The 23,049-nt window shown below is 42.6% G+C and overlaps 4 protein-coding genes and 1 pseudogene across 4 annotated transcripts; all 5 read right to left on the bottom strand.

Annotated features, from left to right (window-relative positions):
- Positions 1-9,167: 9,167 nt before the first annotated feature.
- LOC147908885 (uncharacterized) lies at positions 9,168-10,791 on the bottom strand. The gene is made up of 2 exons (XM_087407805.1): positions 10,613-10,791; positions 9,168-10,552 (listed from the first exon to the last, which is right to left on the bottom strand). The coding sequence occupies exons 1-2, from the start codon at positions 10,789-10,791 to the stop codon at positions 10,144-10,146; spliced, it is 588 nt and encodes a 195-aa protein (XP_087263931.1). The 3' UTR covers positions 9,168-10,143.
- On the bottom strand, positions 10,681-11,623 carry LOC147908884 (uncharacterized). The gene has a single exon (XM_087407806.1). The coding sequence runs from the start codon at positions 11,621-11,623 to the stop codon at positions 11,069-11,071; it is 555 nt and encodes a 184-aa protein (XP_087263932.1). The 3' UTR covers positions 10,681-11,068.
- A 63-nt stretch (positions 11,624-11,686) lies between these two features.
- On the bottom strand, positions 11,687-12,342 carry LOC147908883 (uncharacterized). Its single transcript, XM_087407804.1, has one exon. It carries the CDS (start codon positions 12,299-12,301, stop codon positions 11,687-11,689), a length of 615 nt encoding a protein of 204 aa, XP_087263930.1. The 5' UTR covers positions 12,302-12,342.
- Positions 12,343-18,130: 5,788 nt separating this feature from the next.
- Positions 18,131-19,070, bottom strand: LOC147908882 (uncharacterized; annotated as a pseudogene).
- Positions 19,071-21,135: 2,065 nt separating this feature from the next.
- On the bottom strand, positions 21,136-22,603 carry LOC147908881 (uncharacterized). Its single transcript, XM_087407782.1, has one exon. It carries the CDS (start codon positions 21,715-21,717, stop codon positions 21,136-21,138), a length of 582 nt encoding a protein of 193 aa, XP_087263908.1. The 5' UTR covers positions 21,718-22,603.
- Between the last annotated feature and the right edge of the window lie 446 nt (positions 22,604-23,049).

Genomic DNA, 23,049 nt, shown 5'->3' with positions numbered 1-23,049 from the left:
ACTGCTATTTCGTATAGTTAGCCAACGTTTCAATTTGTAAGCGTTGCGTAAGGCGCAATGTGATTCGACGCTGATTCGAAATCCGTGATGCGTGCAGCGTTGCCCATGATCTTCAAAATCTGACAGATTTTTGAAAGCCTGAGAAATTCCTTCCAGATTATATACGTTTCTGAGAGTAGATTATTCAGATAACGTGCCTTCTCTTGTCTTCTGATATACTATAGATCTAGCGTGCGTGTTGTGTAATGTCACGCATATGTAAAGTTTTTTTGGATTGACGTCTCCATCGAACCATTCGATTCTGTGATAATTTTGTGTAAACCAGTTGTTTTCTCGCCTTACTCTCTCGGATAAATGGGCAAGATGATCATAATCCAGTGTTCGGTGATCATCGCATTAATCGCTAGAACCGCGATTTCTTTCGAAATAAAGTTTTTTTCGACATCGCAAAAACTTGTACGTCAGTGACTATATCCATTATGATATTCGAATTTTCGCTACTCTTTTTACGTCACGAAACGTTGGTGTCTCGTTGAAGTTTTTTCATCATCTTGCGCCCAATTAGATGAGAAACAAAAATGTGTAATGGAGGAAAATAATTTTTTCGCGGAAGTCATAGGGCTAACCGGAAAAATCGATGATTTGGGAGGAGTCAATTTCTAAAACGTTATCAAACTCGGCATAGACGATACAATTAATAGTCATGGAAAGAACTTTTTCGAATCTCACTTCTAATCGTAAACTTCATATTTTATGAGATTCTAATGTTCTGCAATTAGCGGATAGATTTGGACTAAGGTCGAAAACGAAAAGAGTGTAGCTGATTGTCGTAATCATCTCTACTTATAGAATTACCCTCGTTCAGAAAGTGAATGCCGCTTCCCGAGAATAATGTGTAATAAACTTTAACGTAGAACGGTTCGTTTTTCGAAAAATTTGGTTGTATCGATCTACTGAGAATTTGCATGTCATCGGCGTACAGCGAAAAAAAATTTATTTATTGAAGGTGATCAATGAGATCTGCTCTCCCCGCATTCGCTTTCTACGCGTATGCGGCGCAACATGGTGTGAGGTCCAGATAGTCTTCTCCATCTAGATATGACGAATTCTATGGGCGAGCTGGTTTGTAATAAATCCAATGCGAACTCTCAACTGGTTTGCGTAGAAGGCAGAGAGAAGAGATCGAGTTCATTCTTTATACACTCGCTTGAGTGAATATGAAGAAAGGACATGCTTTTTCTCCAGCCACGAATTTCTATCTCAATTAAGAGAATACGTCGAATCGGATACATCGCGTTTCTTGACTCGATGTTAGGAATACTAGGGGAATTCTAACTCAGGTCCTCTGAAGGGGGCGCGGGGCGCGGAGGGTACTCGTAAGCGCTGGGGGGAAGCAGCAGGAGAAGGCGCGGGAAGGCGTTATCGGTATTTACCGATATGATGATACATGCTGCGATGTTGTGACGCCACGTATCATTAGGGGCAATGCCGCCGCCGCCGCTACGGACTCTGTGTCCTCCCCAAAATGCGTTTTGGCCCGCCGCTGCGGGTCCCGCGTCCATCCCAAAATGCGTGGCGATACTATAACGCGGACTTTTGTTTTAGGAGATCGGCAGCACATCATCGATGTGTTGACTGCTAAACAAGCGCCATCAATGAGGAGTAGATGATGAAATCATAGTGCGTTCTCACAGTTCTTTCTTTCAAGATCAGAAACGACGATAATGATATTTATTTAGGAAGAACTACGAAATCGGTGATATGTCGCGACATGTTAAGAGAAAGACGTCGATAACGACTTTCTAAGAAAAGATCGGTGACATATCGTCGATGCTGCGACTCAATAGGGAGGGTAGACAAAGTGTTTCCAGTTACTGTCTCAATCGCACATTATTATATAATGTCAGGTTTTACGTGGGATGCCATGCTGAAACATACGCGCGTAAGATTCGAGTTGCTCACCGACATTGATATGGTCATGTTCATCGAGCGCGGTATACGCGGCGGCCTCAGTCAATGCTCCGACAGATATACGCAGGCAATAGTAAGTACATGTGTTCGTTCAACTCATTGAAACCGTCGTCGTACTTGATGTATTAAGATGTGAATAATCTGTACGAATGGGCGATGTGTCAATCTTTGCCATACGCCAAATTTCAATGGGCCGAAGACGTTGCAAACTTTGACGTGAGCGCGATCGCGGATTCCTACTGATTGTACTCTCGAGGTCGATCTCGAGTATCCACAGCATCTACACGACCGACACACTGACCTACCTTTCACAACATAATCCTTTAACAACATAATCTTGAAATACTAGCGATTTTGTATCAGCATATTTACGATTTTGTATCGTATATTTTTTTTGTGCGAAAATGCTGAGTTTTGAGCCGAATAAGCGTCATTTGCGGGAACTTTTGAGTTACTTCTTTAATTTGAAGAAATCTGCAGCTGAGGCTCATCGATTGCTTGTAGAAGCATATGGTGAGACTGTCTTAAGTGAGAGAAGTTGTCGTGAGTGGTTTCAAAAGTTTAAGAACGATGAATTTGAAGAAGACAAAGAACGTAGCGGAAGGCCGAAAGTGTACGAAGACGCGGAATTGGAAGCATTATTGAATGAAGATTCGTGCCAAACGCAAAAAGAACTTGCACTTACATTAGGAGCGACTCAACAAGCAATTTCACATCGTTTGAAATCATTGGGAATGATTCAAAAGCAAGGTTCCATATGAACTAAAGCCGAGAAACATTGAACACCGATTTTCCATACGTGAAATGCTGCTTGTCAGGCATAAACGAAAAGGTTTTTTACATCGTATAGTCACTGGTGATGAAAAATAGATCCACTACGATAACCCAAAAAAGAGGAAATCATGGGAATCATCTGGCCATACTTCAACATCGACAGCCAAGCCGAATATTCATGGAAAAAAACTCATGTTGTGTATTTGGTAGGATCAGCTTGGTGTCGTGTATTATGAGTTACTCAAACCGAACGAAACCGTTACTGGGACTCTCTACCGAACACAATTGATGAGATTGAGCCGAGCACTCAAGGAAAAATGCGTCCACTATTACTCCAGGCATGACAAAATTATTCTCCTGCATGATAATGCTCGACCACATGTTGCGGCGCCAAAACCTATATGGAAATACTCAATTGGGAAGTTCTACTCCACCCGCCGTATTCACCAGACATTGCCCCTTCCGATTACCATTTATTTCGATCGATGACGCATAGCCTGTCTGAGCAACACTTCACATCATATGAAGATACTAAAAATTGGATCTATAATTGGATGGAGCCTTAAAAGATGAAGCGTTCTTCCAATGCGGTGTCCGTATGCTACCAGAAAGATGGGAAAAAGTAGTGGCTAGCGATGGACAATACTTTCAATAAAACATTATGTACCGTTCTTTCATAATAAATGCTTAATTTTTGATAAAAAATGGCAGAAACTTATTTGTACTCCCAATATTATTTTAGTTTACACTTTTTTTTTTACATTTATACAAGTATTATTAGTATGTTTTATGTCATAGCATTTATTATGTATTATGATTATTATATTGGGAATGTGAATAAGTTCTCGCCGTTTTTTTGTGAAAATAAATCTTTTATAAAAAAAAATAATAAAAGAACAAGTCAATTAAAGTATTGCCCATCGCTGGAGACAACTTTGTCCCATCTTTCTGGCAGCATTTGAATTCCACGTCGAAAAAACGACACTTCTTTTGCGGCTATCCACGAATCGATCCAATTCTTGGTATTTTCGTATGATGGGAACTGCTGCTCAGACAGGCCGTGCGTCATCGATCGAAATAGATGGTAATCAGAAGGCGCAATGTCTGGTGAATACGGCGGGTGGGGTAGGACCTCCCACTTCAACGTTTCCAGGTATGTTTTGACCGGTGCCGCGACATGCGGCCGAGCGTTATCATGCAGCAAAATAACCTTATCGTGTCTTTGCTCATATTGTGGCCGTTTTTCTTTTAATGCTCGGCTCAAACGCATCAATTGTCGTCGATAGAGATCTCCTGTGATGATTTGGTTGGGTTGGAACAGCTCGTAGTACACTACCCCCAGCTAATCCCACCAAATGCAGAGCATGAGCTGTATATTCCGCTTTGGCGTTGATGCTACTGCTTCGCCGGGCTTAACCCTCTTTTTTACGCTTCGGATTACTGTAATATATCCACTTTTCATCACCAGTGACAATATGATGTAAAAAACCTTTTCTTTTTTGTCGTTGAAGCAGCTGTTCACACGTGACAATACGCCGTTCGATGTCTCGGCTTCAGTTCGTACGCACCCAAGATCTTTCCTTTTGTATCATTCCTAATGCTGACAGACGTTTTGAAACTGTTGTTCGATCAACTCCTAATAATTTTGCAATGTCGGATTGCGTCTGACATGGATCTTCATCAAGTAATGTTTCCAGTTCTTCGTCTCGAAACTTTTTTGATGCACTACTGCGTTCTCTATCTTGAAGATTAAAATCACCATTTTTAAATCGGTTAAACCAATCTCTGCATGTTCTTTCCGACAAAGCATGATCACCATAGGTTTCTACAAGAATTCTGTGCGCTTCAGCTGCAGATTTCTTCTGAATAAAATAGTGCAGTAAAATTCCTCGCAAAAATTCCTCGGTTTATTTGGCACGAAATTTGACACGTTTTATGGTACGAAAAGAAAATGTTCTTTATAGATTAAAGGAAAGACACGCACTGATTTTAAACATAGGTTATAGAACTTCAATATAGAGGCGTCATCATCTTTAATTATACACACAAACTTTTTATACCGCCATCTGATGGTGAAACGGCGAGAATTTATTCACACTCTCAATACTTTCATACAATACATATTGTATGTTTTTAACATTTATTTTTAACATTTAAATATTATTAGTATTTTAAAATATCCCATGTTTTTATCATTTATGCGTATTACTATTATGTATTACTATTATTTTAATTTACACTTTACGTGTTTGTACACCTTACGCGTTTTTTACATTTATATAAGTATTAGGGGAGACTGGGATCAGTTGAATATAGGGGTAAGTAGAATAATCGAGGCTATATTAAAAACAAAACACGCGAGACATGCGTAAACGTGTCTGAGCAGGCAGCAGAGACTGCCGCTAAGTCTGCAACATCTTGTTGCAAACACATCTATGATCGAAATTATGTTACAATTTTAAAAAATCGTACACCTAAGTAAATATTTTTATTCTTAAAGTTTTTGTTTTACTATCGTATATGATTATCTGAGATATTTGATTTTTACTTAGATAGTAAGTGTAGTTCTTACTTAATAAAAAGTCCAACAGATTTTTTTTGTTTATGTGTCTGTTATCGTATATTGTTAATGTTTTTAAAAAATGAACGGATGAGGATAGTAGACTAATCACAGCATGGAACTGTAGGACTCATTTAGTGACGACTTTTATAATGCTTATTCAACATTATTCCTTTAAAGAGATTTTCCTCAGTGGTAAATGTTATAAGTTTAGTTTCCTCATGTACAATCTCGAAAACTAGGCTTATTCGATGTTTTTGCATGCAACAAATTTTGCAAAAAGAAGTATTGTTTGCCATGCGAAGTGAATGTTTGTATTTAAAATATATTTTTATAAAAGTTTTATTAATATGTAGCCAAAGATATAGCTTAAAATACATTAATCTTTATTTTAATAATCTTAGTCGAATTATCCCGGGACTAATTGAATCAGATGGAATGCATTAGAAAAATGCATTCTTTTTCATATTACTTATCAGTTTCCCCTTATTATTAAAATATTATTATCTAATCAAATGTATGCAGTAAGTCTGGTGTAGAATTTATTTTTTCGATAAGTCTCTTAATTTTATTTGTAAAAATTCGAAACTAAAAAATGAGTATTATTTCTCCACGAGATACACGTTCGGATGAGTAGCGATGCAACTCATGCTCGTAGAACGCACCAGTAACGGATTTTCCACGATAGTCCTCGAGTAGATAGATTACGGGATTGGTATGCTGCACCTTAACGATCGTAAACAGCTCGGTGGTTCAATTTGGCGTATAACCCTTCTCAAAAATCGTCTTATACTTACTCACGCCGAATCGCCTACTTTGAATTTTGCCGGACCAGCGATTTTTATCACACTGTACACCGTGTCCAAGAGTCTTTCAGCAATCGCGGGAGTTACGTCAGTGGGTCGCATGTCGACAGTGCGATGCTTTCGCGTGTTGTAATCTGATACGAGATGCGGCTCGTCGATCCACTTGTAATTGCCGTTGAGCGTAAACATCTTCCACATATCGTTTTCGAGTGTGTGATTGAACCGCTCGACCACTGACGCTTTCAACGTCGAATACATGGAATAATGATTAACGTCGTGTCTTTTCAAGATTTTCTGCACATCGGCGTTGTAAAACTCCTTCCCCATATCCGTTTTGAAAATTTTTAGGATATCTTCCACTCGCTCGAATTATTTCAGCGATAACATCAACCGTCTCGCTTCTACCCTTGCTCTTGAGAGGTACGGCTCACGCATACTTGCTCAACACATCGATGACGGTGAGTATATAGTGGTAACCTCTGTTGAAGCTCGAGTACGGACGCATCTCGACGATATCAGCCTGCCACAGATCGTCGTATCCTCGAATTATGACGCGTCTTCGCGGAAAATTTCTTCTCGCCGGAGTGTGCAATTCCTCGACGAGTCGACGTCTCTCGGAGCTAATTTTTCTCTTTTCGATGGATCTCTTTTTCATGATTCGACGTGTAATACAAAGAACAAAAATATTTTTTTTCGCTGACGCTACTCGACTGACTCGTTTCGTCGATACGCGATTTAATTTATAATAAGACCGGCTTCGCGAAGTTCCTCGATGATTGACAGCATCTCGTTGTCGTGAGCGTTGTTACTCGTTCGGTGCGAAGCGTCGAGCAATCGTAGATGATTCACTAGCTCGTTAGGATCGTCCCAGTGCATGTAATCGATCGCGTTGTCATTCAATGTCATTGCATTAGATAATCCCTTTCCAGATTTCTTTTTCTGTATCTTGAGTGTGATTGACATTAACGCCGCGATTACGTATTTGTACTTGTATCCCCTGTTGCTCAATAATCGGCTCTGTGAATGATGCTTGTGTTTGTGCGCGTTCGTCGTCAGCAGCATGCTCTTGTACTTGTTCATATCGTCTTCCGTGTAATGGAGATCATCGGGAATTCTCTTGAAAATTAACTCGTAAAGACCAGGTACTACCAGATATATCGTTCGCCGTCGATAATTATGTTGTCCGCATCATCCACGTCGAAAAGTTTATTGCCAAACATTAATCCATCCTTATGTAGGTAAACGCCGTACACATAATCTATACCGCTCTTCTGTTTATTTCGCGCTCCTCTCAGGACAGCCTCGATGTACTTTAGACCCAGTGGGCCCAAACCGGCTTGCAACGTCTGTTGACCTTCTGACATTTGCAATCGATTTTTCGTTGCTAGCGAGTCGTCCGTCGTTTCGAAAATGTTCTCCAACGATTCTCGTTGATACGATTGTCATACGGAATGGAGGTTATCGGCTGTACACAATCGTGCGATTGATCGTCGAATTTATGCGGGGTCGTGGAACGCTCGAATGTCTCGCTCGCTTTCTCTCCCTCTCCCTCTTCCTCCTCCTCCTCCTCTTTTCTCTCGCACTTGGAGGCAGACGCTGCGTTATCATCCCGCGATTGTCTTTTTATCGCGCGCACGCCGGAGCTGTCAACGATCTGTCGCAGCAGTTTGATAATAGGCTTAAAATGCTTGTCCAATGCCATATCGTTCTCGATTCTACTAATCTTCAGAGCGCGATGTTTCTTGCAGATCGACTCGCTCGACTCGCTTCTCTCGCGATTTTTTCACGCTAGCGCACATCAGCCATGTTCGTCTCTGGCGAAGTATCGACAACGATTGGTCACGTTACAGTATCGCAAACTCGTTAAATCCCTTTTTGTATCTCCTGTCTTTAAGCACACTATCCTTGTCTATCACTAAAAATCCATATTTTTTTTGCCAACAGTCGCGACACAAACAAAATTCGTCGTACGATATGTTGGTATTCACGTGATCGTTGTAAACGTGTTTCAAATTGGTATAATCCTGTTTGAACAGAATCAGCAGAAACGCATCGCGTTGTCGCATATCAGATGTTTAGGTATACTCGTGTACATCTGAGAGATAGAAGCAGTCAACGTTCGCGTGGCGGCCCAATGAAAAGTATTCTCTCACCGCATCCTGCTTGTCATATGCCACGTCATCGAAGATAAAAATAGAATTTGGGCGCGCCTCGTTCGATGGAACGACGTCGCTGTTGTTAGAGAACGTAAAGTAATCGATTTCGTCGATAGACGTAAATAAATTTTCGAGATATCGATACTTTGGCTATTGCAGTGATTTTGAGTAGACATACACATTCTCGAAATGTACGCCGTTTGGATTCTCGAGCAAATTAATGAGAACATTGGTTTTACCGCAATTCGACGAGCCGCAAATGATCGCGCGTGTAGTACTCGGCAATATTTCGCCGTGCTTGCGTTTCTCCACGCTACCTCCCGTCATTAGCGATTCGCGTCACCGTTTGTGACACGTAATCAACGGTTGCCGCACGAATTTCATGCTCATACTAAAGGCTACGCGTTCTCGAACTATTTAAAGGTGCGCGAGTAGATATACTAGGCGGGTTCTAAGCCATGGGGCTAGAGGGGAATGCGGGGTGCGGGGAAGTACTTGTAGGCGCGGGGAATACCTAACGCGGGGGAAAGAGGGTGAAAGGTCTAATCTCCTACACAATAGGGCTCCTACACAATAGGGCTCCTTTTTTTGTTATCAAAATTAGATCATGTTTTTCTTTAAAAATGCATTGATAATAAAAGTTTGAATTTGACCATGACATATTTTTCTTTTCTTTAAAAATGTATCGATAATAAAGGCTTGCATGTTAGAGAAAGATAGAGCGCGCGTGCTACGAGTGAAGAAAGGATGGAAGAATTAATAGAGTACGAGTTTCTTTTGTATGATACAGTTTTTCAATTTCTATGGTTTTTCCTGGCGCGTCGAGGCAAAGGATGGGAAGTAAAAGACAATACACATGAAATAAGGCGAACAAAAATGTTTTATTTACATCTACATCTTATTACATCGGTTTTCGTACTTATTAAAAACTAAAGCTAATAGTTCGCAATCGATGAAAGGCTTGCATGTTAGAGAAAGATAGAGCGCGCGTGCTACGAGTGAAGAAAGGATGGGAGAATTAATAGAGTACGAGTTTCTTTTGTATGATACAGTTTTTCAATTTTTATGGTTTTTCCTGGCGCGTCGAGGCAAAGGATGGGAAGTAAAAGACAATACACATGAAATAAGGCGAACAAAAATGTTTTATTTACATCTTATTACATCGGTTTTAGTACTTATTAAAAACTAAAGCTAATAGTTCGCAATCGATGAAAGGCTTGCATGTTAGAGAAAGATAGAGCGCGTGCTACGAGTGAAGAAAGGATGGAAGAATTAATAGAGTATGAGTTTCTTTTGTATGATACAGTTTTTTCAATTTTTATGGTTTTTCCTGGCGCGTCGAGGCAAAGGATGGGAAGTAAAAGACAATACACATGAAATAAGGCGAACAAAAATGTTTTATTTACATCTTATTACATCGGTTTTCATACTTATTAAAAACTAAAGCTAATAGTTCGCAATCGATGAGCTGATGTCCATTGAAGATGTCGCTATTACATATAATGTTCTCAGATGCAATGTTGGAGAATCGCTTATAATAAAGGCTTGTATGTTAGAGAAAGATAGAGCGCGCGTGCTATGAGTGAAGAAAGGATGGAAGAATTAATAGAGTACGAGTTTCTTTTGTATGATACAGTTTTTTTCAATTTTTATGGTTTTTCCTGGCGCGTCGAGGCAAAGGATGGGAAGTAAAAGACAATACACATGAAATAAGGCTAAAAAAAATGTTTTATTTAGATTTTATTACATCGGTTTTCGTACTTATTAAAAACTAAAGCTAACAATTCACAATCAATGAGCTGCTGTCCATTGAAAATGTCGCTATCACATATAATGTTCTCAGATGCGATGTTGGAGAATCGCGTATACTTGGTATCTACCGTATCGCGATGAGTCGAGCTAATCGTTCGAATGTTACATCGACACACCCGTTAAAGTCAAACATACGGCGTAGCGTCGTTTCGGTCATCATAATGCGTACCGATGAAGAATCGAGACGTACGACCGTAGCATAGTTCAGCATGAAAACACTGATGATTAGCGGTCCAACGCTAATAAAATTATCCTTGTATTCATTTCGAAACAGCTTATAAATATTTCCTCGCTGCTCGTAGAGACTCTTCCATGTTTCGAGAGATAGCGATAATTCGTGTCCGCGATGATCTCCAAGGACGATCTCCACGTAACTCGGTGGGCCAACGTTGATTCCAATTTCTAAAAATTTGTAGCCCGTATTCGTCAGATCGTAACGTCTGCTCAGTAAACGCACTGCACGATGCTCCGTACTGTGTACATACAATAATGTTAAAAAACGTTTCTTTTATGTATAGAACGTTGGAACTTACATGTTATATTCCTTCTTCACATCACACGATGCACTGTTCTCTTTAGCGTACATTTTTTTTTTTCGACCGTTCGTATAAGCGGGTATCGTAAGACTGACTGCATCCGTGTAAATGGTAATACTTCTGGAATCGATGAGAGAAGATAGGTTCTCCCCCTCTTTTCCAAAAATTTCGAACATGTTGCGACACGTTTTATCAAGTCTTTCTACATATTTTCTTTATCACGAATTTATACATACATTTATACATACATTTATACACACGTACATACATACATACGTTTATACATATGTTTATACATACGTTTATACATATGTTTATACATACGTTTATACATACGTTTATACATACGTTTATACATACATACATACATACGTTTATACATACGTTTATACACACATACGTTTATACATACGTACATATGTTATACACACATACGTACGTTTATACATACGTTTATACATTACAAAGGAAGGGAAAAGAAATACATAATAAATATGTTAATGTATTTTTATTAAAAAAATTCTTTTGCAACCACCAGTTATATATTTTCAAAACATTTTGTAACGCGCAATTCTTAACATGTTGTCCACATCGTATAATATTAGTAACATCTAGATTAGATAAAGATTCCATGTCTTCGTAAACTGCATCCAGGGTCTCAATGTAAATACGTTCTCGCTCATCGTCCAAAAGCAAGTTCCACAGCCACGTTCGTTTTTCGCGTCCCTTAACGTACACGATAGCATCATCTTCAAATACAGCTGCTGTGATCAGACGTTTCGCCTCGTTGTACGGGATCGTCCCGTCTTCCCATTGCAATCCATGGTGATAAGCAATCAACCAGGAGGCGCAAAACCTGTCGGATCTTGTCAAAAGTTTCCATGGCACAGGACTCGTAAAAATGTAATGCGTGAGAACGGTCCCCTGTTTTAGCACCGCCACTTCCTTCACGATAAATTTCTTATTAACGATGAATCCTTGCAGATCCACGAACGTTGGCATGAGCATGTTGTCGAGAAGACTGCAGTCGATTGTGGTCGTATCGTAGATCTTATCGTGTTAGAGGTGCACTTAGGTGATTTTGCGCACAACGTTGGTCAATGGATTATACTGAATCACGCGATCGTGTATGATGAGACAATAGGCTGTTGTATTTGCAGGTACATCCTCTTTACATTCAAAGTCTAATCGCACGTCCACGGTGCCACTCTTGATTGATTCGTTCTGTCGAGAGCAATCAATGATCACGAATGGACCATAACGTAAAAAAGTTGTAAAGGTGAGACTCGGCTCGAGATACTCGTATCCGTAGTAGCCCTTGCAGAAACGCGCGTACAATTCGTACAGAATCGCACATCTGTTTTTGTCAAAATCCAGATTCAAGTCATCGTACGGATAACATTCCGAATTCAGGTAAAGTTTCGCATTGGTTAATTTGCAGTCATCGAATCGACTTACATCCTCGGACATGATGTTTTTTCGACCTGTTTGCATAGCGAAAATAACGTAGCGCGGCTTCTCGAGCTGAGTAGCCGTCTTGATGGCCCACGAATGTTTGGTTGTGCTCTGCAAGAGTGGAAATTCGTACAAATCCCACGAGCGAAAAGCCATGCTCAGATATCGTCCGCTCTCCAAAGCGCGCAACATCGACAGCTTATTTATCTCGCTCAATAACACATGCGGCATTCGCCACTGTACTTTGAATAATTCGAGTGTTGGCTCTATCACCGGATCTCTCGTCAAACAATTGTTGTCGTTGCACGCTCGTATTGAAATCAACTCGTGACGAGCGTTAATCACCACGTGTTTGTAATCTTCGCAAAATCCCAGCAGTACGTCGTAGAGCGGTACACAGAAATCAAAATATCCGGCTGTAGTAGTCTGCGCATCCCAGCCGGCATTCCGTAGAATCACGCTTCTGTCGGATGACACTGTTACATAGGTTTTGAGCGTGCTAGTTATACCCATATTTCTATTACGATCAATCTCCACACCATTGAGTTCATATCGAATCTCATCGAATATGAACGCGACACAATTATTTGCCAATGCCACATGAGCATCTTGGACAGCTTTGTTCTTCGTCAGTTTTCCCTCGACATATAGAAAGCTTTCGTACGGCAGTGTGTACAGATCCTGTTGCTGTATAGGTATTCTTATTTCGTCACTGTACCCAAATGTTGTATTAGCGAACGGATTGTACGTGTGAGTCTCAATCTTGACGATGCGATCGTCAAAGATCGGCTCATCTTTAATGTTTAAGATATCAGTCATCTTAAAAGTTGCGCACCACGAATCCCAAAGATTGTAAAAATTTAACGTTCGACGCACTGAGCTTCTTCTTGCTGACGCAGTTGGATGAGCAAGCGTTATCGAGCGGTGATGTTACCAGCTTTGTAAAGAATGCGTTATCTCTCTGCGTGCGCTCCGCTCCGTTCAATACGAGCATCTCACGCTCGCTGTCGCTGTCGCACGTGCAATCTGACGGTGATCTCCTCTCCGCGAAATGGTCGACGACGCGTATCGTAAATCCGTAATGCTCCGTACCGTGATCGGCAGGTAAATGATCTGCGTAGGCCTCTCCGATATCTTATATCCTGGTGGCACGCTCGGTGAAAATTCGTGTATCGTGTGCGCGCTTTTGCCGTTGCTGTACGCGCCCGCGGTCACGTTACACTCTACGCGGATAACGTTTACATTCATTATGTTGATCGACATGTTCGATTCGTGCCATCTTCGCGGTTGCAGCATACGCTTCGACGAGAATCCCAGCAGCGATCCAATGCTGTTGGGCTTGCCAAAGTTTATTCTGTATGCACATTTAATCTCGCATCTCATCGTGTTGTAGTTTGCGCGGAGCGTAATCGGGTATTCTCCACCCTCACGAATTATCATCAGTGTCATGTTGTTGTTGCTGTGTTGTTGCTGTTATTGTGTTGGTTGTTTTTTTGTCATCATGCACTACGTCAATGGTTTCAAGTGCGTGCGGTGCAAATGTCTCCGTAAATCATACGTTTCAAAATTCATTATGTCTCGCACTTCGTACGAACTTCGGGAATTGTAATTTTTGCATCGCTTTTGCCAAAATAAAATTTATTATTCGATTCGTTTACATTCGGTATCGTGTGCTAAGTCTCAAAAATCACCAGACCGAGCTCGAATCGCCCGTCACTCAAATCTATGGAGGGAAAGTAGTTCGCCGCGGGACGGTGTCTTCCCGCTCAGCGTAAGTGTCAGCGACATGACGGAAACAGCGTTCGACTAATACTGAGATTTTACAGCACCTCGTCGAGCTTTTTAAATTCACGCGCGTCTACCGTTTGTAGAAACTGCAGACACATTTGACCGCAGAAGCTCTGATTGTACGTCTGATAGGACGTACGATTGTACTCTATCGTCGTAGCACCGTCTCAAAATATCGCACTAGTTCCTTGGGCGGTCGAAGATTACCGAAACTGTCAAAGTATATGACGTGGTTGTTCCTCTTGGCGTATGCTACCCAGTGACCGGCCCGGTCGCATTCGTCCAGATTCACAATACCGCTTTCGTTTCGGTGCACCCCGCTCGTCGGGTAAAGCGTTACGCATGAAGACACCTCTAAGTATGGTACGCGCATACGTCTCGCGAGCACGTCCAATTGCACGTTAGTAGTTGCACCCGAGGGCATTTTTTATCGTCTCCTTTTGGCGTTTTTTTTTTTTTCTCGCTGCTACACCCTGTCCGCGTTTATAGGGGCCGAGATATAGTCCGCGTCCATATTTGTACGGAGCGAGATACAGACCGCGGCCCTGTTCCATCGCGCGGTCGTGACGTTGCTCCTCGAGCTGACGTCGCGCGGCTTTGCTATCGTTTTATAGGCTTTCGCCACGCTGGCCGCTCCACAATCAAGGACCCGAGCGCGCCCAACATGGTAGAAAAGGTAATGCACCACCTCGTTTTGCCGTTGGACGTATCCGCTTTTTTCGTGTCTTCTTCCTCGTTGTCATCTTCTTTTTGATTTTCATGCCATGCCGTCTTGGTCTGCTTTCATCGCGGCCAAAAACGGCAGCAGCGGCAGCTCTCTCGCTCAGAGGGCCGAATCTCTCGCGGTGACACGTTTCGGCCTCCTTGGGGAGTACTTTGTCTGCCGCGTGTGGTCTATAGGTGAGATCGTGGCTTCGAGAATATTGCAAATGTCGTGTTCTCGCGGCCCGCCGCGTTCCAGCGGATGTTGCCCACGTCACCTCTGGCTAATCGATTCGTAAAGCCGAGTGCACGGGCGCAAAATGGTAGAGCCAGGACTATGTAACTCGAAAGGAAGCGCGTTTATCGTCGATTAAACAGACGCCGCCCGACGCGAATTCGTGACAGTCCTTTATCTTTAGGTGCGGGCCCGTCGATGTGCGTAATCTGCCACGGTGATTGTAGGTTCGTCGCAGACGGCGATACGTTTGAAACCTTCCGCGAATCCGCCCTTCACGTGTTCCGGGAAAGCTTGTAACACACGTAGCGATAGATAACCCACCGTACACGCGTAAGAGTACAAACCTTCGGTATATACTGCAGCTGCTCAGCGTTCAAGTCCCTGAATGTCGAAAGGATGAACAGCATGAGATACATTTTGCTACTGCGCGACTCGTAAATTCGCGCGCCTTTAATAGTCGTTCGAGAGCGCGTCGCCTTAGTGTTGAGCATGAAATTCGTCCGCAACCGTTGTCGATACCGCGTCACGAACCTGTGACGTGAAATCGCAATGATGGGAGGCAGCGTGGAGAAGCGCAAGCACGGCGAATGCTGCGAATACTATACGCGCGATCATTGCGGCCCCATCGGAATTGTGGTAAAACAAACGTTCTCAAAGCTTACTCGAGAGCCGGAATGGGTGCGTTTCGAAACGTTTACGTCTACTCGAAATCGTTGCAACAGCCAAGTATCGATATCTCGAAATTTGTTTACGTCTATTGACGAAATCGGCTATTTTTACGTTCTCAAACAACAGCGACATCGTTCCACCGAGCGAGGCGCATCCAAATTCCCTTCTTTTATCTTTGATACGTGGCATGTGGACAAGAGGATGCGTGAGAGACTACCTGTTCGATGGGTCGCCACGCGAACTCGACGCTTCTATCTCTGTCAGACATACGCGAGGTACCTAAACATTCTGTACGTGACCACGCGAAACCTGCTGTCCTGTTCAAACAGGACGGTACCAATGCTTGAAAACACGTTACAATGATCTGTGAATACTGACATTGGCGTACGATGAATTTTTCCGTTGTGCCGCGACTTTGGCAAAAAAAATATGGATTCTAGTGATAGACAAAGGGACAAGTATAAGCTCACAAACGGGCGATATAGAAACGTATTATTTCAACGAGTCGCGATCCGTACGTGACCAGTGTTACCGATACTTAGCAGAGCCGAACATGGCGAATGTGCGCGAAGCGTGAAATCGCGAGGGAGATCGAGAAGACGAGTGGAGTCGAATCCGCAAGAAAACATCGCGTCTGAAAAACCGGTTAACAGACATTTTCACCTCCTTATCGAACCGCCTGCGACTTTCGTGTCGACAACCCGCATCATGCGCTCTACAAAAGAGAGTCGCACGATGAAAGATGCAACGTCCTGCCTCTAAACGTGAGAGGAGGATGAAGAGGGAACAAGAGAAGGAGAGGCAGAAAGAAGCGAATGAGACGTTCGGAGGCGTATCCACGACTCCCTGCATAAATCCACGGATCGATCGCACGATCGCGCACAGTCGATTAACCTCTCACACCATGTGCCAAATCGTACCGACGATAGAGTCGTTGGAGAATGTTTATTCGAACGACGGAAAGACCTCGCTAGCGACGAAGATTCAAACTCAGAGCTGCAACGTCGGAAGGTCGAGAGGCGTTACCGAGCCGGCTTGGGGCCCACTGGGGCAAAAGTATGTCGAGGCTGTTCTGAAGGGAGTGCAAGATAAAGAGAGCGGTATAGATCACGTGTACGGCATTTACCTACACAAGGATGGACTGATGTTTGGCAATAAAAGTTTCGACGTGGATGACGCGGACAATATAATTATCGATGACGTACGATACGCCGGTACACCTGGTCTTTACGAGTTGATTTTCAAGAGAATTCCCGACAATACTCTCTACACGGAAGACGATATGCACAAGTACAAGAGCATGCTGTTGGTGACGAACGCGCACAAACACAAGTACCATTCGCAGGGTCGATTATTGAGCAACAGGGGATACAAGTACAAACATGTAATCGCACCGTTGATGTCGATCACACCCAAGAAACAGAAGAAGAAATCTGGAAAGGGATTACCTCATGCAATGATGACATTGAATGATAACGCGATCGATTACGAGCACTGGGATGATCCCAACGAGCTGGTGGATCGTCTACGATTGCTCGACGCTTCGCACCGAGCAGGCAACAACGCTCACAACAACGAGATGCTGTCGATTCATCGAGGAACTTCGCGAAGCTGGTTCTATTATAAATTAAATCGCATAGCAAATGAAACGATTCAGACATAATTTTCTCGTACTCAGTGTATTACACGTTCGATCATGAAAAAAGAAATCTGAGAAAAGACGAGAGGACAAATTAGCTCCGCGAGACGTCAATCCGTTGAGGAATTGCACGCTCCTGCGAGGGAAAAAATTTCCGCGCTAGGCCGCGTCATAGTTTCGGGGATACTTACGATCTGTGCAGGCTGAGGTCGTTGAGATGCGGGGTTCCCGTACTCAGGTTTCACAGAGGCCACCATTACATACTCACCGTCATCGATATTGTGTTGAGCAAATACGCGTGGGCCGTACCACTCAAGAGCAAGGGTGGAAGCGAGACGGTAACGCTATCGCTGAGATCGTTCGAAAGAGTAGTAGAAGATGTCCAAAAAATTACAAACGGATAGGGGGAAAGAGTTTTACAACGCTGATGTGCAGAAAATCTTGAAAAAGCACATGTTAATCATTATTCCACGTATTCGACGTTGAAAGCGTCAGTAGTCGAGCGGTTCAATCGCACGGAAGATGTTTACGCTCAACGGTAATTATAAGTGGGTCGACGAGCTGCCGCGTCTCCTGTCAGATTACAACGCGCGCAAGCATCGCACCATCGGCATGCGACCCGCCGAAGTAACTCCCGCGATCGCCGAAAGGCTCTTGGACACGGTGTACAGCGCGATAAAGATCGCGGGTCCTGCAAAATTCAAAATAGGCGATTCGGTACGCGTGAGCAAGTACAAAACGATTTTTGAGAAGGGTTACACGTCAAATTGGACCACCGAAGTGTTTACGATCGTTAAGGTGCAGCGTACCAATCCTGTAACCTATTTACTCGAGGATTATTGTGGAAAATCCGTCGCTGGAGCGTTCTACGAGTATGAGTTGCATCGCGCTACTCATCCAGACGTGTATCTCGTGGAGAAAGTACTGCGCAGGAAGGGAGACAAGGTGTACGTCAAGTGGCTGGGATTCGATGAATCACACAATTCATGGATACACAAAATAATGTTATTTGATAAAAGTATTTTATTTCTACATATAAAAAAATATCAATATAAGTATATAAACTAAGTATATTTTTTATTACTTCCCATTCATCTTCGTTTTTGCAGTATACAGATATAAAATACGTATATAAATGTATGATACATGAAAATGAAAATAATAGTAATACATAATAAATGATACTACATAAATCGTAATAGTAATACTTATATAAATGTAAAAAAAAAAAAATGCATTACGTGTAAATTATAATGATAATAGTAACATGTACACTGTATGAAAACGTAGAAAAAAACATAATAGTGATATAAATGTTGATACACACACACACACACACACACACACACACACACACACACACACACACACACACACACACACACACATACACACATATTACAAAGGTATCCGCCAATGCCCCCACGGTAACGTCTCCGTCGAGTCTGGTACGATGTATCGTTTGTCATCGTATGGACTCAGAGCGATTTTCGATTCGGATATCGTGTACACATCGTGCAGATACACGATTGACGACGAGTCATTTCAATCTCTTCATTCAAACACCGCGTGTAATCGTCGAACGTTATCGTTCGCGCTATGATGTTACCCTTTACGCCTTTCGCTTTTTTAGTTTCTCTCTTGCCATCCACCCTCACCGCGTACATCTTCGCTCTGAGACCAACGAATTCGGTCATTATCACACCGTTATTTTCGTCTTTCATCAGACCAGGTACTTTTTTGTTCGCGAGAGGCATACCGTACGCGTTGTCCATCGGATAATCACTCGTGTCGAATCTAGCGATATCACGTTTCATAGTCTCGTAAACGTTCTCGCACTCGATGTTGTATACAAGACTGTCCGTGTCGGTGTACATAATTTTACATTTGTCACGAAATAGTGGTAACATATACTCGTGATGAAATTCGTACAAGCAGACTTTCGATATGTCGAGTATACACATACCCACGTAATCGGCTTGTTGAACTTCACCTCGAGTTTGCGCAGTTCGACGGCGATTCGATTAAATTTTCCGCAAAGATGCTACGGCTGTGGAAATTTGGTTTTGCGATCATTGTCTCCGCACCGTACCGTCCGTCCCATTTTGTTAATAATTTTACGTCAACGTGATTGCGCACATTCTCCATAGTTTTACCGAATACCGCGTTGTTCATTAATTTATATAAATTTTTCTCGAAATCATTTTTTGCGCGAATTCTGAAATTTGTATTGAGTTCAATATAATCGCGAAGCCATGGAGATTGCGCGAATTGTAGTACTCGATGAATCTTTGTTACGCGAAGACCGTGACGAGTACATTGCTGTAGGTTGCGGTAGTGGATGACGTAACGCTGTTTATCGTACAGCGTCGCTAAAAGTTTAGCCTCGCGCTTGCCGGGCGGCTTATCGCGCGTCGGACAAAACGGCAGGTCAGTGTGCAGATTGTGTAGATGTTGTGGATACTCGAGATCGACTTCGAGAATGTAACCGATGGATGAATCCAGAACAATCGCACCTCACGTCAAAATTCGCAGCGTCTTCGACCCATCGAAATTCGGCGTATGGCAATGGTTGACACATCGCCCATCCGTATAAATTGTTAACATCGTAGTACATCAAGTACGACGATGGTTTCGATGAGTCGTACGAACGCATGTACTTGTTATTAGCCTGTGCGTATCTACTGGAACATTGACTGAGACCACCGCGTATACCGCGCTCAATGAACATTACCATATCGATGTCGGTGAGTAACTCGAATCTTATACGCGTATGTTTTAGCATCGCATCCCACGTGAAACCAGGCAATGTATAGTAATGCGCAGGATCGAGACCGTAACTCGCGACACAACTTTCGCGGAAATTTTCGAAAATGTCGGCCAATAACAAGACATCAGTTTTCAAGTACAGATCACTGTACTCACCGAGCGTTTGAATGGAGAATCGCTTCCAGACGTTCGCGGCGTGAGCGTAATCGCTCTCGGATACTGTATCGCCTGTCAACGAACTGAAAAATAAGCGCGTGTCCTGCAATTTTTCGACGCGATCAATGTACTCGTACGGAAAGACACCTTTTCGTGTGAGTAATTCAAATTCTTCATCTGATAATGTTGGAAATTCGGAACGTACAATTTTTAATTTGTCTCTGCTTAAAAACGATGTCAATTTATCGAGGCTTGCGTTTAGAAATTTTAAAGAATCGATAAATCGTAATTTTATGCAATTTTTCTGAAAATTCTTTTCATTTGTGTCTTTGGTGCTATCAACATTTTTAGTGAATGAAATATATTTTTCTTTAGTTATCGGTAATAAACTTACATGTCCTTCGAACGCGGTAGCAATTTCTTTAATTATAAAATGCGCGTCGTAGCCTGATAAATTGTGAAAAACGATCGGAATATAAAATGATTTTTTATAATTTAAATTACAATTTGCATGCGCTGGACCACGGAATCTACCGGTGAGATGGCAATGATCGCGGACCCGCGTATCGTCCGGCGCGAACGGTTTCTCGCATGGCAACGCGTCGTGCTACAGTACGCTTCCAATTGTTCTTTCGACAACGTTTCCATGGGTACGTTGGTGGATACTATATTTTTAACTTGATGCGCCAAATCATTGAGTTGTCGCGCGAACCACGTTATGCAATCTTCATCGCGACGGAACCGATACAATGATAACGCGTCGTTGTATGAACATCGCACGTAGTATCCTATACTAAATACCTCGTGCTGTTGATGCGTGTACGACGACGACGATGCATTTTCCCTTTCAAGTTCCATCTTCCGTAGAACGCACTCCAAATCAGCGTAGACGATGAATGGGGCGCTCTGCTTATTGCAGTGGTTCCCAAATTCGAGCCACTTGTCGTCCACGCTCGGCAGTTTGATAGCGAAGTCGTTCATCTTTTCGCAGTCCATTACGTGCGACTGCAATTTTTCGTTGGTATTGAAGTAGTGCATGCATCTGAAAAAAGAAAAAAAATTATAACTATTACCATTATTTTATTAATGAGTTTTCATGTATATTTACCGATCGCAGAAAAATTTCTTGTTCTTTTTTCTACTAATCTGCGAACTCACGAGACGGGATAAGTTTTTTATCCATGCAAAATGCCCAATACCATCGTTGCGTGGATCTTGCACGTACAGCATGTTGACGTGTTTCTCCTTCTTTTCATTGGTGAGTCGCAAAGGAAGGACCTGTTTATTCTCGATGCCGTACACGTTGATCGACACCGCGTTCAACCGTTCGAATTTATAAATATCCTTTAAAGTGATTGGAAACTCAATGTTTGCGAGATTTAGTACTGTTGTATAATGTGGATATGACGATTCCCGATTTACATATGTTTCTGCAGGGTACAGAGCGGCGACCACCGACCACGCGAAACATGCAATGTCTGCCGAATGAACACTGATCACCGCCCGTTTCGTCACTATTTCTCGTGGCACTTCGATGTGACATCCCGCGTGCATTGGATTATGTTTATTTACATTCACTATTAAATTAAGGATTCGCGACAATGCCCACCCGCTGTCACGTTCCTGGAATTCTTCGAGCGATGCTAGGATAGGCTCAACGACGTGTCGCTCGTACCACTCGTGCATATCGGTGCAACGATATATTTCGCTGTTCTTTGTAATTATGCTCTTATTGGCACGTTTATCCTTCGTCGCAAACTCGCCATTGAACGCAGTATTCACTTTTGCGCTACCGTGTCTTTCTACTGCGTCTCGCACACGCTCGAACACTATTTCCTTCGCGTCTTCCAAAAACCGTCGCGGCTCAATGTGATTAGAGTATCACAGCACCTGTCGATACACGGTTTTCAAACGCGGCGTCGATCTCTCGCCAGATGAGAGATCTTTCGTCGCGATTCGCGTACTCGCCACTCGCGTAGTCGCCACCAATGTGCATGAAACGTTGCTCCAATTGCACTTTTGCACTCGCGAGTCGTGCGATCCTCGCCACCATGGATTGTCTGTGTCCAACGGCGAGACGTGGACGCACAAAGTTCTTCAAGCTGCTCGATGCACTCGTCACATCGTTGCAGCCACGCGAAATATTCCACCAGAGTAGCGACCCGGCCGCACTGTTCCAACAATTCGCGTACTCGCTCGTGATTTTCCATGTCTTTTTTTTTTTTTTTACAGTCTTTAGATCACACTCTTCTACGGAGCACTTGCATGTGATTCATTCACAATACTATTCGCAATAGTTTTTTTCAATGTGTGCACTGTGGGCACTTATTGCATGGAAATATAAGGTATGTTGGTAGTCTGCAATTTGTGCAAGACTGACCACTTAGCGCGTAAATATGTCCAACATCGTGCTTCCTTATGAGATACAATCTTGCGATATCAGTCTCATTCAAACGTATCATGCATTCTGCACATATACGTAAAGCACCATCCGTCGTTGTATAATAACAATGGATTATACAATGTTTTGTATGGTTGTTCAGTGCACAGATTTCTGATGATGACACAAATCTTTGTATATAATCTGTATCGCTCAAATCGCTAGTATAGCCAGCGTCGTCCGATAATGTTTCTTCGTCGGAATCGATCTCTTGATCCATTAGTTCTTCGAAGTTCACTTCTTCGAGTACTTCGAACACTTCGTCTCTGATATGTGCGAACTGTTCCTGATCTGCGTTTCGAATATACTGGACTGCGTTGACTATGTTCACATGATTAACCATATTATGCTTATCAATAACTGAAGCATCAGTAACTGAAGCGACTGATTCCTTGGTCTTCCAGGACACCACTGTGGTACATCGAGCACTTATGCACTTTTATATATTTCATTATGTCCAATGGACTCCGTCCAAAATTTCTCCGTTTCATGAAAATTTCAACAAAGAAAGGAAAAAAACAATCGTTAGTACAAAGCATGAACATAAAACTCAAACTTTAACGATCACTGATCTGTGA

The sequence above is a fragment of the Acromyrmex echinatior genome, chromosome 7 (genome assembly GCF_024713525.1).
Source record: "Acromyrmex echinatior isolate Ae372 chromosome 7, ASM2471352v2, whole genome shotgun sequence".
NCBI classification, from domain to species: Eukaryota; Metazoa; Arthropoda; class Insecta; order Hymenoptera; family Formicidae; genus Acromyrmex; species Acromyrmex echinatior.
The sequence above is the reverse complement of the archived record's forward strand: the minus strand, read 5'-3'. Positions and strand labels throughout refer to the sequence as shown.

Coding starts and splice junctions, on each gene's coding strand:
- LOC147908884 (XM_087407806.1), bottom strand. CDS start 11,623: ATGCTCATGCCAACGTTCGTGGATCTGCAAGGATTCATCGTTAATAAG.
- LOC147908885 (XM_087407805.1), bottom strand. CDS start 10,791: ATGTTCGAAATTTTTGGAAAAGAGGGGGAGAACCTATCTTCTCTCATC. Junction 10,553..10,612: donor GTGAAGAAGGAATATAACAT/GTAAGTTCCAAC, acceptor GTATGTACACAG/TACGGAGCATCGTGCAGTGC.
- LOC147908883 (XM_087407804.1), bottom strand. CDS start 12,301: ATGCCGCATGTGTTATTGAGCGAGATAAATAAGCTGTCGATGTTGCGC.
- LOC147908881 (XM_087407782.1), bottom strand. CDS start 21,717: ATGCACGAGTGGTACGAGCGACACGTCGTTGAGCCTATCCTAGCATCG.